The sequence below is a fragment of the Solanum tuberosum genome, unplaced genomic scaffold (assembly GCF_000226075.1).
Source record: "Solanum tuberosum cultivar DM 1-3 516 R44 unplaced genomic scaffold, SolTub_3.0 scf00051, whole genome shotgun sequence".
NCBI classification, from domain to species: domain Eukaryota; kingdom Viridiplantae; phylum Streptophyta; class Magnoliopsida; order Solanales; family Solanaceae; genus Solanum; species Solanum tuberosum.
The window spans coordinates 180,249-198,219 of NW_006238978.1; the positions used below are offsets into that span (position 1 = coordinate 180,249).

Genomic DNA, 17,971 nt, shown 5'->3' on the forward strand with positions numbered 1-17,971 from the left:
GGGGGGGGGGGGGCTCGATTGCATCATAAGGTAGCCTAATTCAAGGTTCTAGAGCTGTAACATTTACTTTTCTATTAGCCAGTTTCTCATTGATCATTGCTATCACTTTTTTAGCGTAAGAAATGTGAACTGTTACTTGCCATTTTCTGTAATGATGGTTTCTGTATGGGACTTCTGGCACTGACAAGCTATGTAGATTTGTTGAATGAGCTAAGTGCTGCGTAGTTTGGGTTGTTTATTTCTTTCTGATGTTTTTCCACTCAGGAATGTTATATCCTTGTTACCCTCTGAAACTATTTTTTGCACCTTCGATGCTAAAGATGATAAAACTATGAACTTAAAAGTTTTTCAAAATATCTAACGAAAAGAAAAATGTTCTTTCTCTACTGCTGCTGGTGCTACAATGGCATAGAGTTCTCCCTGTTTCACACTTCAGTTTATCAAATATAAAGTTCATTAATGTAAGCTCTTTAGTTTACTCCGTGTAGTGTGTCAGATTAATGGAATACAGTGTTTTATTGTTATATATGCATATGTTATGCTGAAATTAAGCTAATCTGAGCAAATCAATAATGTAAAGGCATGCATGCTGGACTTCCCAAATATGTACCTGTGAACTTGAAGGACATAGAAGAGGCGGGATTTCAAGAAGGGGAAGAGGTGTCACTTGAGTCCCTCAAGCAAAAGGGTTTAATAAATCCTTCAGGGAGAGAAAGGAGACTTCCACTAAAGGTACAATTACATTTATCTTTGTTGCATGTTGGTTCCACAAAGAATTGTTGTCATTTAATCAGTGAATGCTTAATTTCTTACTCCATCACTTGATCAATTAAGTGAACTAATCTGAAAAGTTAGAATTACATGAGACATAATGACTATTTGCTCTCGATGCTGCTGCATTTTCCCGGAAAAAAAAGGAGGAAGAAAAAAACACAAAGCTGCTATTCTGACATGAGTTTTCTGATAGCATAAAGAATAATGTTAGCATTAGGTCCTGGCTAATGTCTCAACACGGGATTGATCGATTAAGTTAAATGGGATATGACGCTTTATGCTTGATATGGTGCTTGAGAATGTTATAGTCAGCCTATGAGACTGAGTCTGTGCATTCTGCTTTGGTTGTGTTTTCACTCTTCACCTTAGTGCTATTAACTAAAAGTAGGAAAAGGAATACTTTATAAGCCAAAGTATCTTCAATTTACCATTGTTCTGTTCATCTCACTTAATTGGGTACATCAAGGTTGTTAAAAATGGTATATAGTCTCTTTTCATAGGTACGTATGTAACTAAACAATAAAGATGATGTTCATTTATCTAGGTCATATGTAGCTTGAATTCAAGAACTATCTACCTACTGATGTCACTGCTTACAAATGCCAGGAAAAAATAATTTGCTCTTTAAATGTATGAAATATTACACCTTTTCAAATAGAAAACAAAAACAAGAAATTATTCCATTCATTTCGATATGACACTGTTAAAAAGGAAGGAATTATTACAGTATGGAGCAGCATATTCCTAGAGTTATGGGTTAATATAAATAGATAAAGGTGTAGTGCTTTCTTTACGTAAAATAACTATAAAAGAACAAAGAATATATGTTATAAGTCCTGCTCTCTTGGTGTGATTCTGTGCACGAATTATTTTTCTAGTTTTCTCAACTCATAATAAATATCCGTTGAACAATATGGTATAGTTGAGATTCCTCTCATTGGTTCTCCATACCTAGATAGTGTCTTCCCCAGTTGATTCGCCTAGCTGAAGAGAAAATGGGGTATTGATGCTTTCCATAATCGTCTATTTCTTTACTTGACTTGTGATTCCACCAAGAATAAGTTCTTAGACTTAGTCATATACTTCTTTTTCCTTTTTAATTACAAATAAAGTCATAAAATTCGTCATATTGAAAACAATTACTAAATCACCCCGTTGCCTGGATTTTGGAAGATAGTATTGTATACTTTATTTGACTGCCACAGTAGGTTCTTGCTGTTTGTTGTTTTGGCTTTTCTTCTCAAGCAAAATCCATCCCTTGTTTTTTTTTTTGATAACTGTGGTATCTGTGCCAGCTTGGCGCACCTCAACTAATTGCACTGGATACCTGCTCTTGACAGATGGGAAGAAATCACCTCATTTTAGAAAGCGTTTGTGCGAATAATAAACCATTATTGTTTGAATTGAAGCTCATATTCAATTATATAATATTGGTCGAAACTGCTAAGGTGACAAGTATGTCTGCCGAATGTGTATGAACATCTAGTTCATAATGAATTGACAAGTTTTCCATTGTCTGCCAACTAATTTAGTTCCAAGTACTAACTCATCAACGTGTACTTCATTCTGTCTCCCGATTATATGATGTGGAGTATGATTGTAGAAATTGTCTGTATATATCATTCAAGGCATTATAAGCGAACACTTATGAGTTCGTGCAGCTTCTATGTCCTGGAATTTGGTTTAATGTCCAAGTGACCAACCATGCATTAATCCGAAAATCCTCTTATCAAGTTCAATTCCCCGAAAGTAGATTAAATAACAAACTATGATGACTCGTAGGTTGTATAACGTAGTTTCTTCTATTGCATATCTGTATTAACTTCTATAATATCTCCGTTTCCAGATCTTAGGCGATGGTGAGCTAAGCGTGAAGCTCAACTTCAAGGCTCGCGCCTTTTCATCGTCAGCAAAGGAGAAACTAGAGGCTGTTGGTTGTTCATTGACTGTTCTACCAGGCAGAAAGAAATGGGTAAAACCATCAGTTGCCAAGAACCTTGCTAGAGCTGAGGAATATTTTGCAAAGAAAAGAGCAGCTGCAGCTGCAGCTGAATCAGCTGATTCCTCTTCTGCTTAAGTCAAAAACTTATGTTAGCCACACAAATTTTTTTGTTTGATGTTGTCACTCTAAGAAAAGGATGTAAAGCAACATTCATAAAGTTTTGATTCTTTTCTCTTTTTATTCTTCCTTATTTTTCTTTTAGTCTGGTATCAGATTTGTTTTATTCAAGCATCCCATTAGAGTGTGCTCTCGTGGTCAATGAAGTGGTTGTATACCAAGATTCAAATGCTAGTAGAAACAAAAAAAGAGAAATTAACATAAATAGTCGTCCACCCAAAAGAAATAGGAAATAAATTTTTTGGGGTTGAGCAGTGAAATATTTAACTTCCCTGACAAACAAAATTAGTTTACTTCTGCTTATGGTTTAACAGGTAGAGTTGCACGATACTTATGCTAGTGAGAGGTAGTAAGTATTTGATGAGGTATTCCACTAGTTGGGGTTTTTGGAGGCTGATAATGTGTATGTAGATCTTATCTCTACCTATTGATGGTAGGGAGGGTTGTTTCCAATAGACTCTCGACTCGGGGAGAGATGAAAAAGAAACAATAACAACAATAAGATAATATGATAAACGAAGCGAAACAAACAATCAGATAGTACTAGAGATCTAAAAATAAGCAAACGTAAAAAGGTTAGCTTCTGATTCCGCTTTTCTAAATAGAAATCATCAGGCCTATGCCTGACAAGTCAAACATCTTACTTTTCACGCTGAAAGATTTCTTCCAGAAGGTTATAGTCTAAAATCTCGATATTCAATAAAAAAATGCTAGTTGAATTCTTATGTCTTGACGAGCAGAATTACACGATATGCTAGTGTAAGGTAAACGATATCCAATAAAACAATCGAGATATATTCAAACTGGACTCGAAATCATCATATATGAATTATAACAATTTGTTATATTCACTGTAGGCATGGTCCAGATGGTAGGTACTGATGAAAATGCAACTTTTCAAACTTTGAGAATATATTCATTTAATTTAATAGTATTCAAAATAGAAGTAGTTTTCTGACTGTTGCTATCACAACTTTAGTTTTCATATTGTTTTAAATATATTATCTTTGCTTAGATGCAATGCACATGCCTTAATTTTTAGAATTTACTTTAAATTACCAATTGACAGAACACCTTGGATTTGGAAACTAATTGTTCTTAATTGAGAAAAGGACAAATAAATTTTCATTTCTTCTTTTATCTTTCTAATTATCAATATGTTTTCTTTTATTTAGACCAAATACCATTTAGAGAAAAGGTTAATTAGTTCATGCATCTGGAGGGGTCAATTGAAAAACTATTGATGCATACTTTACTACTCTATGTCCTGATTTATGTAACACTATTTGATTGAACGCGAAATTTAAGAAATAAGAAAAGATTTTGTTCTGTTTATCAAATTGTTCTTATTAAAGTCACTTTTAGTACTTATACATTTAGTTGATTTTTCTTTACAATAAATATTAAGTGGGACGTAATAAGGATAAAATAAAGACAGTGTCATTAAATAGTTGTCAAATTTGATATTTTTTGGGGACAAATTAAAAAGGAAACAATGTCGCCTAATTAAGACGAAGAGAATACTATTTTTCAACCTCGAAAAAAATTCCTATAACCCAATCAAGATTTCCAAAAAGTCTCTAAATTGAAAGAGTAAGAAACAAAACTACAAGCATTTTTTTTTTTTGGATAGACCGTCTTTTTGAGATTCTTCTAATTCATTTTTTTCGATAAAAATATGGTCCTAGTATTCTTTATGGGAAAAGGTGTTTTGAAAACGCTTAAAATCTTGTTATCTTTCTTACATGAGATTGTCGTCGCACTTGCTTCAAATGTCACCAAGTAAATAATAATTTTATATAAGATAAATTTTTAATTTTAACGACATATCGTAAAATATTAACGATATAAAAATGACTAAGCTTTTAGTCTTTGAATAATGAAGAAAGGCTTTTTTTAGAGAGATTTTACATGACCTTTAAGTAGGAATAAATTGTTTTTAAAGCAACAAAATTATATTACATCATGTCATTTGATTACCCTCAAGGGAAAACAAAGATAATGTCTTTTAGTTACAATTATTGTGTTTTTCTCTTTGCCCTACACCACAAGAAAGTTTGTTAGGACACTATAGGCATGCCCACCCAAGATTTTCAAGGGACATAATTTTGTAGTGGCCAAACTTTGATAGTCATATCTAACTTATTATTAAATTAAATAAAAATATAGGAATTGAAAATTGCACAATATTAAGTAGACTTTTTTAAACCCTACAAGAAGAGAAGAAATGGAGCCAAACTTTTTGTTTGCATTGTTAAGGAAATTAAGCATGACTCAAAGGCAATAGCATGTGATCATTACTATGATAAGTCTTTTTCTTCACCTAATGAAAACATCAAAGGGACAAGCAAATATGTCTCCTTTTATTATCAAATTCACTTTATTTAATCATTGGAATCTTCTTTTTGTCATGAGAGCCTTTTAAAACAATTAAAATAAAAATAATTATGGTATACTCGGATGAGTGTGTGCACACCTCAATTAATCTCCTGGGGTATCTGTTATCACTTATCAACACTTGTTGCACAGGTACGATGTAATTTTGTTCATCAAGACTTAGACAAATAAAAATAAATCACTTAGTATTTTGTGTATGCTAAAATTTGAACAAGAAAGATAAGAATTCTCAACGTACTTAATTCATTAAATAGTGGGTTATACTCTGAAACTTTTCTTAATTCCTACTCACCTTATAAGATGGTGTTTCAATATATAGGTACACTGTACACATATTAATATTGTTATAGTTTTAAGTTAGATGTAATATTTGTTAGCTAATAAAGAGATTGATACATCCAAGCTAACCTCAAAATTGAATAGATAAATAAATTTTAATTATTAAGATGTGTTAAATTGTATATATTAATTAATATTATTAATAGAATGATGTCAATGCATAATATTTTTCTGTTGATAATAGAACTCCTTGTCGTCATTCCTTGTGTGCGCAAGATAGATTCTTCTCTAATATATAATAGTCCGATTCATAATAGTTCACAAATAACACAAAAAAAGTAATTAATTACATTTGGTAAATGTCATGCGGTAGTCGATAAGCTCAATTGTAAAGGCACGTACAAGATTTCAAATATGAGATCCTCATTTAGAAGATCACCTGCTCAATCAACTCGATTATTTTTATATTTTCTCTTATTTTTCAAAGATATTGTCTTATTTAGTCAAGCTAATTAAGACTAAACTTAGATTTTTATTTAATCATAATTTTGTTGGGGTTAAGTGACATAGTAGGACAAAGTTTTCTTGTGTTTCTTTTTTCTGGTTGGCATTAAGTATAACATGGTTTATCATTGAAAATAACGATGATAATGACTTAACATTTAAAAATAAATTAAACGTGGAAAGAAATCACTAAATTAAAATTTAAACGTCTAGCCAATTTCTTTCTACTATAGATTGATGGTTCAAAAACAAACCGTCCACGTTAATTAAGATTAGATAAGGAAGAAAAATCAAACGTAATATGAATAAGAATTGAATTATAATCAACTTTATCACTAATAAATCACGTACGTTTGTTTATCCACGAGCTTAATTAAAAGGATCGTTATCCCTGAATGGAGCCCTACCCGACACAAATTCAGATTAGTTGGACTTAAATATAGATACTGAATATCGAATGAAAAATAAAATAAACATTATAAATATAAATTCTAGAAAATAGTAACATACTAATTTTAAGTTACGAGTTCCTTTAAGTTCCTTCATTCATAACAAAGGTCTCGATTTCAAGTGATCCTCTTTATTAGAGATGAGATAACCATGTCGAAGAGATAAGAATAAGCTAAGCGTGTCCAGTGCACTATGAACAAAAAACGGAATAGAAGGGGTCTAACCAGTCCTTCTTTGCTCCCGTTGAGGATGAAATTTAAATTAAATGTGAAAATTTTCGACAGGAATAATTGAAATAGTGGCAGATCCTATGGACCACTCACACTCCACAAGAACCCAAAAAAATGAGTGCTGGAAAATGCAATTTGCTAAGAATGATGGCTAGGTATTTTATCTATTCTTATTGTTATTTGCTGCCATCTGTAATAAATACATTTTTTTTCAATAATAAAAGGCAAGAGAACATGTTCTTTAAGCTTTTTGGAGGGCTCCCCACAAATCTCATTTTGATTTCCTTCAAAAATACTTCATTATAGGGTCCCATTATTTCTCATTAAACTCACCATGTTGCCTCTTCTAAGCTAATTTATATTCTAAGGTATTTATACATAATTAGACCAAGTTGTTTTATCTTTAACTTTATGTAAATAGGGGACATTTTTGTTTAATCATCTGGTATCAAAATTTATTAAAGAGGAAAATACAATTAATTGGACGTGTGAACGAAGTTTTATCTTATAAATAGCTGAAAAGCAAATGGAAGTTACATATAAAATGTAATGATACTTTTAATAATGTGATTATTATTTTTGAGATAATCATGTTGGCTTGGCTAAAAGCGGATAATATCATAGCATGTTAAAGAGTATTTATAGTTTGTTTTAGTTCAATAATTGATAGTAGAGTCAATAATTTGATCAGACAAGTACATTGCATATAACCAGCGTGATTTAGTGCTTTTGCTTGGATACGAGCCAATTTACTATTTGTGTCTATAACTTTAGAGACACATACGCGGAAAAAAAATATATACTTTGATAACCATAAATATGCATATCGAATCGATATGAGTGGCACACAATTAATCTCCTTATTGATCATGCTGAAAAATCTCAAGAATGAATTAAAGTCGTTATATTAGATGTTTTCTACTAGTATTTACTTTGTTTATCTTTTTCAATTAGACGAGTACTCCTAATAGAATAAAGAGTGTCAAGTTGGACTTTGCAAATTTAAAATTCATATTTTGGGCAAATTTAAAATTATAATGGAGTTTTAAATTATTTTTGGGGGTTCGTGCACTTACTGTTAATTTCAAATTAATATGAATGTTTGACTAATATAATTCTCTATAATATAAAACATGGCTTCACGTACTACAATAAAGGATCCAAATTTGATTATTTTTTTATGTTTAGATCTTGTTGATTTTTCCACATCGGTTGTGACTAGGTGTTTGCTTTTTTTGCGATCTCAGTTTTTTTAATTATAATATCAGAATTATATTTATTTTAATTTATTATTTATTCGATATTAAACTCAGAGGCGAACTCAGAATTTGAAGACTTGGGTTCACTAGATTTAAACTCAGGTCTCGCGGGTGGTACCTTTGGCTTGTACCAGCAGCACAACACCACTCTTATGCTCATCATGGGTGCACTGTTAATTATATTCTAATTTCTGTTAGTTTCTCAAGATAGATATACATATATACACATATTTTTTTTCCGAAGTTAACGGGTGCACGTGCACCCACACTTTATAGGTTGAGTCCGCCTCTGATTAGACTCTAATCATCTTATATTGTTCACGCTTTAAATGTTTAATCCTGAACAAGAAGAAGAGGCAATTCCTATAACAGGTCTCAAACATGTTAGATCTCTGCTACAATTTAATTAGACATAATAACGTAGGTTTATACTATTATATACTATAATTGTACGGTCTAAGAATTAATTAAACATAATGTAGATTTTATATATAACGTAGACATAATAATAAGTTGAATAATTCGCCAACTTGTCTCATAGTTTAGCAACTTTTAATAATCATAATTTTCAAGAGCCAAATTTTATTTGAAGATTTGTTATTCATTTCAAGTACAAAGACAGTTGTAAACAGCATTACACAAAAAGTTAAATGTTCAATAAAATTGAATCGACTTGTAGCATGTAATAATTTTCTTTATTGTCCCATTTAAAACAGGAAACAGTCTGTGTTTTATTTATTTATTAATTAATATGCGTGAAAAAAGTTTAAATGACAGTTAAAATAAAAATAAATGAATATGTTAAATGGTTCAAATTTACGTTTGGATTATACAAAACTATCAAGATTTTCTGTCTCATGCAAATTTGGACCATTTTTTCTCATACTTCAAAAGCAAATATGATCGTTTTTTCTTGTAAAAATGTTTTATGTGCTGAATTTTTTTCATAATAAGTAAATAAAGATATATTTAAACTAATGTCATAACGACAGAGTATATTTGACCTTAATTATTTCTAACAGGAAATTTAAAGGAGAATTTTAACTTTTTATCCCAAAGAAAAAAGATAAACGAAAGACTAAAGTTGCAAGAAAAAAAGAAAAAATTAAAAGGAAAAGAATGAGATAAAAGATTCGAATTAAAGGCAGTGCTATGCTGTCGTAAATGTAAGAAACAAAATATCGTAATAGGATAATTGAAATTTCTCTTAATTTTTTTAAATGGAGAAAATCATATTAAAAATATGATTTATAAAAAAAAAACTTACAAAATGCGATTACAATTTAATCAGATTTTACTATAAATATCGCGATAAAAAAAAGGAATGAGAAGTCGAAACATGGCGAATCCAACGGCGTACACAGAAATAGAAAGAGAGAAAAAGGAAAACAGCGTACAGCAACCAAACATGTTCTTTCCACGTGATCCCTTCTTTATTTCTACTTTTGTTTTAAAAAAAAATTGAGTCCGACTAAATCTGAATTCGTGTCGAGAAGTCTCACATTAGAGGTAAAACGTTTTCTAAGACCCTAACAAAGGCGACTCCGTGCTCAAGGGGATTCAAATCCGAGACCTCTTGATTAAGGATGAAAGACTACTTACTACTCCACCACAACCCTTGTTGGTTACTTTTGTTCAATGTCACCTAAGCTACATTATTATTCTTCTAATGAAAAAATCAATGTTTAATACTCTAAGAATTGGTTTGATCGTGGAATGAGTTATTTTAAAATTAATTATTTCATTATTGTTATTTTTATTTTTAGTCAAAATAACGTTACAATCTTGAAATAGTTGATTTTGGTATAAGTTATTATATACTTTTATCAAAATTAAATATGGGATAAATTCATCATAGAATCAATTTCAAAATTAGTTATCGCTTATTCCTCATATAAAAAAGTTCTAAGGGATCGTTTGGTACAAGAGAAGAGGAATAATATTTTTTTGATAAAAGTGTATTATTTTATCCAACTTTTGATTAGAGATATTAATAAGTCTCTGTATAAAATTACACTATTTTTACATGATTAAAATTATATTTTATGTGTATATATAGTAGATATTAAAACACATTCAACTTCTTTGAATATTTACTTTTTCATATTTTGAACACTTTTATGAAAATTCTAATTTTGCAGCATTCACTATTTACACTATAATGAATCAATGAAAAAATAAATTATCATATATATAATTTGGTGGGATAATTTAGCCACGAGAAATCTCGATTCATAGAATAACTTTGTTTACTCAATTTCTCATACCAAACTACTCCTTGAAAATAAGACAACCCCCAAAACAGGAAAGAACTTGAAGAGATGCATGGTGAAACAACTGTTAGAAAGCATTTTTCATATTGAATTTATTTTAGTGATATTCGAATTAATTGAGATTCCAATAAAGATATTAAATAGCAATTGTATGGTCAAATTGTGTGTGTCGTTAAATTATGTGTTTCAACTTTCAATCATAATGGCATGATATAAAAAAATTTATGCTTGAAATACATGATCGACCTTAACTTTCAAAGTGATGTCACCAATTGCAAAATTATATTTTTTTACTAAACTTAAAAGGTAGAGATCCTCTAAAGGATATCTTTATCCACAGCTCACCGCTGATTCATTTCTCAACAAATTAACTTTAAATAACTTTTACATTTTTTGTCGAGATCCACCAATTTTCAGGTGGACTTTTTAGAGAATCTCATTGTTGTGTCGTAGGATTTATAACTCGATTATATCCACAAATGAAATTATGTATTCTTCCATTCGTTTTTAATAGGAATAGAAAAAAATCATACCTTATTTAAGAAATACTAGTAAAGAGAAAGAATAAGCATTGATTCTATTATTAAGAAGAGAATTCAAGCCTCTCCTTTCGTCTATTTATTATTTATTCTTTCTAGACAAGAGTTATCCAAACAATCGTTGCCTATTTAGTTATCTTTTTTCATTTTGAAAATTGAAATTCTTTTTATTGGACAATTATATTACTCCTCAAAATTTAAAATTTTAGATCAATGAAAAATCAATAGGTCAATATAGGATTGTCCGTCATTCTACTTTACTTATTTGAAATCTAGTATTTTCAAAAGAAAAATAACAATAAAAATGATTTTTAGCAGCAATAAATATACAGATTAACAAAGAGTGATAAAGTTTTTACTGACATCAGTTTATTTTCATTGGATCCCGTGTCACTATAACCCTAAGGAACATTTACAAAGAGTGTTAAATACCGTTAAAAATATGTTTTTATTAACAATTAAACTATTATCATTAATTAATTGATGCTAAAACCATTTTTAAGGTAGTAATTGTTGGCTTCATACATCTCGCCTATTGAAACACCAATCCAATCTTGAAAGCTGAACTCCGTAATAATAATAATAAGATAATAATAAGATTCACAAATTAAAAATAATTTTTATAGTCATTTTTAACAATATTTTTTTTATAGTTTCAACAAATTATGCACAAAATTGTATGTTACCAAGATTGTATAAAAAATGAAGATGGGTGGTGATCCTTCAATAGTTTTCAGTGCCGTGAATTTTGTTAATTAACCAAAATATTTCGCAGAAAAAATCTTTTCGATGGACGAAAAGCCAAAGCAATATATAGTGCAATTTTAAATAGGAAGGGATCCCGAATCATTCCATCACGTAATATGTTGGTGATTTATGATGTTTAATTGTGTATTTAGTGTATGTTTGATATTGAGAAAAATATTTTTTTAATGAAAAATGAGTAAGAAATTACTTTCATGATTCATATTTGTGATTGAGGGAGTACTTATTTTTTAATATTAAATAAGTAAATAAGAAAGATTATCTCAAAAATATTTGTCTATAATTTAAGTAGTACACTTTACGGAATTGGAGATAGGAATTTATTTCAGATCAAATTTGGATAAGTGTACTAGTATTTTGGAAGAACAATGAGTTTATATAGATTTTTCTTTCAAATATTGAAAACTTATGACATTAAACGTTGTCATAATATTTATATAGCTTTAAAAAGCTTTCCATTTAAGATAATCAAAAAGTATACCGTTAATTGTTTTCTTATGTGAAGATATTTATTTTAATTATTATTTTTTAGTAGATTAAAAAGAAAGTGCATCACGTGAAATATTGAAATTGATTGAAGGGAAAAAAAATGAAAAGGAGGTTTGTCTTTAATTACTTCTTGTAGTGTTAGCAAAGGAAAGATATTTTTGTAATAATTATTTTAATGATTTAATAGGAGTGATTACTTATATCTTAAATGCCAAAATTGAATTTTATATAAACGTTCAAAAGTAAATGTTAGTATAAACTTTATTACTAAGCTAATTAAAAAAGGAGTGCCCACAAGCCACTCTACATGTCTACAAGAATTTTAGGCACACTACTTTTTTTTTTTTTACACTTAGAATTATCAAATATGAGTTGATTTTTTCTTTTTTACTCTACTTGAATTAAATAATATTTTAAATTTAATAACTTCAAAGATATGAATAAAGATATTTCTAAACATGTCCAATTTGGGCATCAAATTTTATTTCAGCATTTCAAACACTATTCGCAAATTCTTTTTTGCTTTATAAACTTCCCTGCCTCCGATATGACTCTCGATTGCTATTTGATTATTTATATCGATTATGTTAAGTTTTTGCACTTTAAGCGTACTAGTCTTTTACTAATACTAATGAATGTATGAGCAAGCTTCATGATATTTGGTTTGTTAAATAACAAATTTAGATGGAAACAATAGAAAATTCGAAAGGATCAATTTTGAAAAAATATTTGCCGATCGTGAATGTTATAAGGTCGGAAAGAAAAATCTGATAATAGTAAAAGAAATTTTATTCTTTAAATTATGTCGTTATCTTTCCTGACTTGACAATAATCAAGGAAAAATTACTCATTTCTTTTCGAAACGCACTTTGAAATCTATATAAAATAGAGATCATCGCTATAATAACATAATCAATATCGCTAGCTCTATTAATTTTTCGTACACAATATTGACTGATACGATTTTTTAGCGTGTTTACAATAATTGATATATAATTACTATAATTTTAAATTAGATCGGAAAAAAATAAGATGTGTATAAATCTTACTTCTATTTTTATACATTATCCTTAACCCTACCTAACATTTTTACACTTATAAAAAAATAGCTTAAATTAAGTAAAAAATTAAAGATAAAATTGAAGTAATTTACTATGTTTAATTGTTAAGAGTAGTAAGAGAGTTATATTTAATAGTATTATATTTTAATCTAATTCTATTGCAAAAACACATTTTGAATAAATTTGGCCGACGTTCTCATGGCGGTTTACCCAAACGGAACGTCGGCCTTAAAATGTCGTCGTTACCTCGACATGCCACATGGTTCCTCTGACAGAGAGTACAAAGCATACGTACCTGTTAGCGGTTAGAATTGAAGTTAGGAGTTAGGACTATGAATTTTTTTAATAAAAAAATCTTACGTAAATCTCACTAGTTTATGAGTTAATTATTTAAATATATTCTAGTTTGTAATATTACGTATTTGAACAGATTTTAGTTTACCCAGATACATGTATCTAGAGAATACATGATGTCAAAATTATGTGTAATTTGTTTTAAATACATGGTATTCAAATTGATAACGAATCTCCCTCAACTCTCTCGCATCTCGTTCACCACTCTCCAATATATTTAGAATCCTAAATACATGTATCTAGTGTGATTACATGCATCTGAAATACATCCAAATCTCGCTTGCCTCTCTCCCTATTTTTGTGCATCTTCTAGCAAAAATATATGTATCTAAGTTTATTTTACTCAATATATAATAGCAAACTCTTAATTAATAATAAAATACATAATATTTTTAAAATATAGATAATAATAATATATATGATATATGTCTGATGATGTAGTATTTTCCTTTTTTTTTCTCCTAAAAGGTTGATAGCAATAGTTCACAAATCACACATTAACATTAATTGTACTAGCTAAATACGATGCAACGAGATTGAATAAGAAAATATTGATAAGAAAAATGTACTCTATCTGTCCCTAATTACTTGTCCACTTTTCCTTTTATAGTTGTCCCTAATTACTTATCTATTTTGACAAATCAAGAAATGACAAATTTTTTTATCTATTATACCCTCAATCAAATGACTAATTACTTTGAAAAATGCAAAACTTTTCATCCACTTCATAATTAATAGGGGTAAAATGATAAACTCACTATATCATTAATTGATTTTTTAATATATGTGTCAATTCAAAAGTGGACAGGTAATTAGGGACAGAGGGGGTATTATACGTAGTAATAAAATTTGTTTTTATTTTCATTTTTTTTTTTTTTCTTTACTATAGTTAGGAGTTGGGTACGAAAAACGATGAGATTTCTTGCTGGGAGGCACCGCCTGCATGACCCATTAAAATATTAATTAAAATTAAAAAAATTTTTTTTTTTTTTTTTGCTCTCTTTATTTCTTTTTTTTAAAACATTTGCAGGTGTTGCAGATCTTGCCTCCCAATACACGAATTTTCTCTTTTATTTTTTTTCCAATTAAAAAGTTAAATTAAATTAAATTAATATTATAAAGTTTTGATATTTTTCTCTTTCATCTTGTATTATAAAAAGTCATAGAGCTTCTCCTTATTATCCTTCGTTACTCTTGTCTAAAAAGACTGACCGTTTCTTCTTTATCTCTCTCTTTAATTATAAAATTCTTCTTTGGAAAATTCTCCTTACAGAGGAACCAGTTTCTTCACTTTTCTGTACAGCTTGCTCAAGTAAGTTTTGATTATTCTCTGTATGAGTTGCTGAAGTTTTTTTTTTTGTTTTTTCGAGCTGATTTGGAAGTGATTTGTTTCTCTAATTCTACAGCGTTTCAATTTTGTTACGATTATATGAATTCTGAGCTGATTTTGTATTTTTCACATTTTTTTGGTTTGATTTGAAGATTTCTGTTAGTAGTTTGCATGATTTTGCTGGAGAAATTGATTTCCGTGTGTTGTATGCGTTTTTTGGGAAGAAATTTGGTTGAGCTGATGTTTTGTTCTTCGTCAAGCTGTTTTGAAAATGTTTTGTTTATTGTTCTACTGTTATTGTTCATCTGAGCTGATTTTGTTTTTTTTTTGACAATTTTTTGGTTTTATTTGAAGAATTTTTGTTAGTAGTTTGGTTGATTTTGCTGGAGAAATTGCTTTTTGTGTGTTGTATGCGTTTTTGAGGATTTATTTTTTGCCTGAGATTGTGTTTTGATGCAAAATATAGCTTGAAAATTACTTGTAAATTATGTGAAAAATTGAATAGGTGAGCTGTGTTTTCGAAGTAAATCCAATTAACTCTAGCTGATAAGTCGATTGATTAATTTTCGTCGCAGTAATTTTATTGTGTGGAAGTTTGATTTGTTAACTATAATTTCCGTCTGTTGCGCTTTACCTAATTTGTTTGAAAATCATAGAGGAAGCGTAGATCTATGAAGAAATTAAGAAGATCTCTAGTTTTTCAGTCGAATACATCTTTAATTTATTCTCAGAAGCTGTATGTGCCATGAATTTTAGGCGTTTCTGCGAATTGATCACTTCTCAAAATAATTGATTTTCGCTCTAATTTCTGATTTTGCTGGCTGCTTCTTCGTTTGTCTCAACGAAAAGGTCAAAAAGCACTCACATGCGTATCTCCGCCTCTCGATTCCTTTAATCATTTGTCCAGATCTGTAAAAAAAAATCATCTCATAGTTCATATGAAATTTATTTATTATTAGTTGAGTAATTACTCCAGATCTGCAAAAAAAAAATTAAAAAAATCTCTGAGCTCTTGCCTAAAATTCCTCTCTTTTTTGTTTTTGCCTGGAACAGGTGTTTTTTTTTTCAATTAGATCTTATTATCAAACTAGAGAGAAGATGAATCACTGTGCAATTCAACAAGGTGCTTTCGCAGCCTGTGAAGACATGTGGAGCTCCGTTTCTTCAATTTCTGATAAAAAGGACGCCGTTGTTTGCCCCAAGCCACGGCGTCTCGGCCTTTTGAACGCCACCATAACCGAACCTCTCAGACCTCTCAGATGGCATGTTAGGTAAAAATTTTGTCCCTGATTGCTTTTTAGTTCTCTGAAGCTTTCTGTTTGTTTTTCTAATTTTTTAATTTGTTTGTTCAACAGCCATCAGCAAGAGCTATGTGACTCCAGAGCTGGAGCTGATCTATTGGACATCATCCTCGCGAAGGTAGTTCCTGGCTTTTCAATTACTAAATATGTTAAATAATCGTTTATTGTAGTTCGTCTCTACCTTCACAAAATAGGGGTAGTGCAGTTACGTATGCACTATGTATGTTTTGTTGTTGTGGAAGTCCTATCTATTTGACGAAAGCGAAAGAAATCAAAATATGAAGTATAAAGTATAATGAAAGAAAAAGAGGACAGTTGTGTGGACGCATTGAAAGAACAGGGCTTTTGTCCAAGTGTGTGAGCACCATGTACTTGTCATTGTAAGGTGTTAGATTGGTGAATTTCATCTTATTCTTTAATTTGAGTGGCTTAGAGTCAATCTAAAACTCTTAATAGGATGTAGTTATATGAAACATATGCTGATTATTGATTCTGAAAATTGTTACAGGGTGGTGGTGGTGCGGATCAATCATCTGCTGCACAGGTAGCCTCGTCGCCCCCATTTTTTTGTGGGTCACCGCCGAGCAGAGTATCTAACCCATTAATTCAAGATGCACGTTTTGGGGATGAGAAGGTTACCCCAGTTTCACCACGGGCAATTCCTATACCATCTGGACTAGCTTCGTCCCCATCCACATCCACCAGAAAAGGTGGATGCGTGAGGGCGAATTTTGGCAACAATCCAGCCGTTAGAGTTGAGGGCTTCGATTGCCTCGACAGGGATCGCCGTAACTGCAGCATCCCTGCCCTGGCTTAATCAAACCCTCGAAATCCAGAATCCGTTTCAACAGAAGAGAAAAGTAAATATAGAGGTAATATGAAGTTTGTTTACACAAGGAGAGTAAATCAGCCTTTGGTCTTAAGCATCACCAGGAGGAGGAGAAACAGGAATTTTGAAAATGATAAAAAGATCCTTTTTGCCTAATGTAAATATTGTTTAAAAGGGTCTGTTAAGTGTCTATAAGTAAAAAATGAGAGTTGTGTTGTTCTTAACCCAAGTAAATAATTATGAGATAAAATTAGGAGTTAGGAGTTGTTCTAGTAAGGTGGGTAAAAACCCTCTTGGAGAAAGGTGTTGTAAGTATGAAGAAGTTTGAGGAGAAAATTTTTAGGATTTTCTGTCCATTTTGGGGTGGTTTAGAAATGTCAATATGGGCGGCTTTGATGAAGAGATTAAAAAAATGAAGGAAAAAACCTTTATTAGTTGTTGAGTGGAGTCATGGTTGTAGTCAATTCACTTTTTGTAAATATATGAAAAAAATATGTACAAATATCCTTTACGGCTTATATGATATGATCATTTTGTTGCGTAAATTGCGTGTAGTGATTTGAATTTTCTTCCACTTTCATTTCGACGGCTGCATGTTGAATGATGATTCTTTGCTTGTTTGCTACGCGAAAAATGGTAAATTATTGTTTGCAAATGAATTGTGGGGATTTTCTTAGATTTTTACCTTGAAATGTTTTGTTTTCTTGTTTCAATTTTAAAAGAAATTGGATAATATTAGGTTTTAGCTAAATTTCTATCATGTCAAGATTTATAGGTGATAGCAATTGCATAATATTAGGTTTTAGCTAAATTTATCAAGTATGTGTCATGTTTGATCATGACTTCGATCCTAATTATCTCAGTTCCTCCCCTCGTGGATTTATTATAGATAGAATATTAGTTTCTCAATAATTCTCCTCTCCGGTGCAATTTTATTTATTAACTAAGCTCACCACCAAATAATTCTCATTTTCGATCATGACTCTGATATGATCACCCCGGCCCCCTTTTAAGATCT

The 17,971-nt window shown here is 30.3% G+C and overlaps 2 protein-coding genes across 2 annotated transcripts in view; both read left to right on the top strand.

The window, feature by feature from the left end:
* The window catches only part of LOC102604819 (50S ribosomal protein L15, chloroplastic), a 6,430-nt gene extending 3,464 nt beyond the window's left edge, over nt 1-2,966 (top strand). Inside the window, exons 3-4 of the mRNA XM_006344071.2 lie at nt 581-732; nt 2,621-2,966. Of these exons, the coding sequence (XP_006344133.1) occupies nt 581-732; nt 2,621-2,851 (383 nt within the window). The 3' untranslated portion in view covers nt 2,852-2,966. The remainder of the gene's footprint in view (nt 1-580; nt 733-2,620) is intronic.
* Nucleotides 2,967-14,651: 11,685 nt separating this feature from the next.
* LOC102605157 (uncharacterized) lies at nt 14,652-17,498 on the top strand. Its single transcript, XM_006344072.2, has 4 exons — nt 14,652-14,805; nt 15,877-16,094; nt 16,179-16,242; nt 16,633-17,498. The coding sequence occupies exons 2-4, from the start codon at nt 15,922-15,924 to the stop codon at nt 16,939-16,941; spliced, it is 546 nt and encodes a 181-aa protein (XP_006344134.1). The 5' UTR covers nt 14,652-14,805; nt 15,877-15,921; the 3' UTR covers nt 16,942-17,498.
* Nucleotides 17,499-17,971: the final 473 nt, after the last annotated feature.

Excerpts from the sequence above, each read along its gene's own strand:
- LOC102605157 (XM_006344072.2), top strand. The coding sequence starts at position 15,922 with ATGAATCACTGTGCAATTCAACAAGGTGCTTTCGCAGCCTGTGAAGAC. Across the intron at positions 16,095-16,178 it reads CCTCTCAGATGGCATGTTAG|CCATCAGCAAGAGCTATGTG; the intron begins GTAAAAATTTTG and ends TTTGTTCAACAG. Across the intron at positions 16,243-16,632 it reads TGGACATCATCCTCGCGAAG|GGTGGTGGTGGTGCGGATCA; the intron begins GTAGTTCCTGGC and ends AAATTGTTACAG.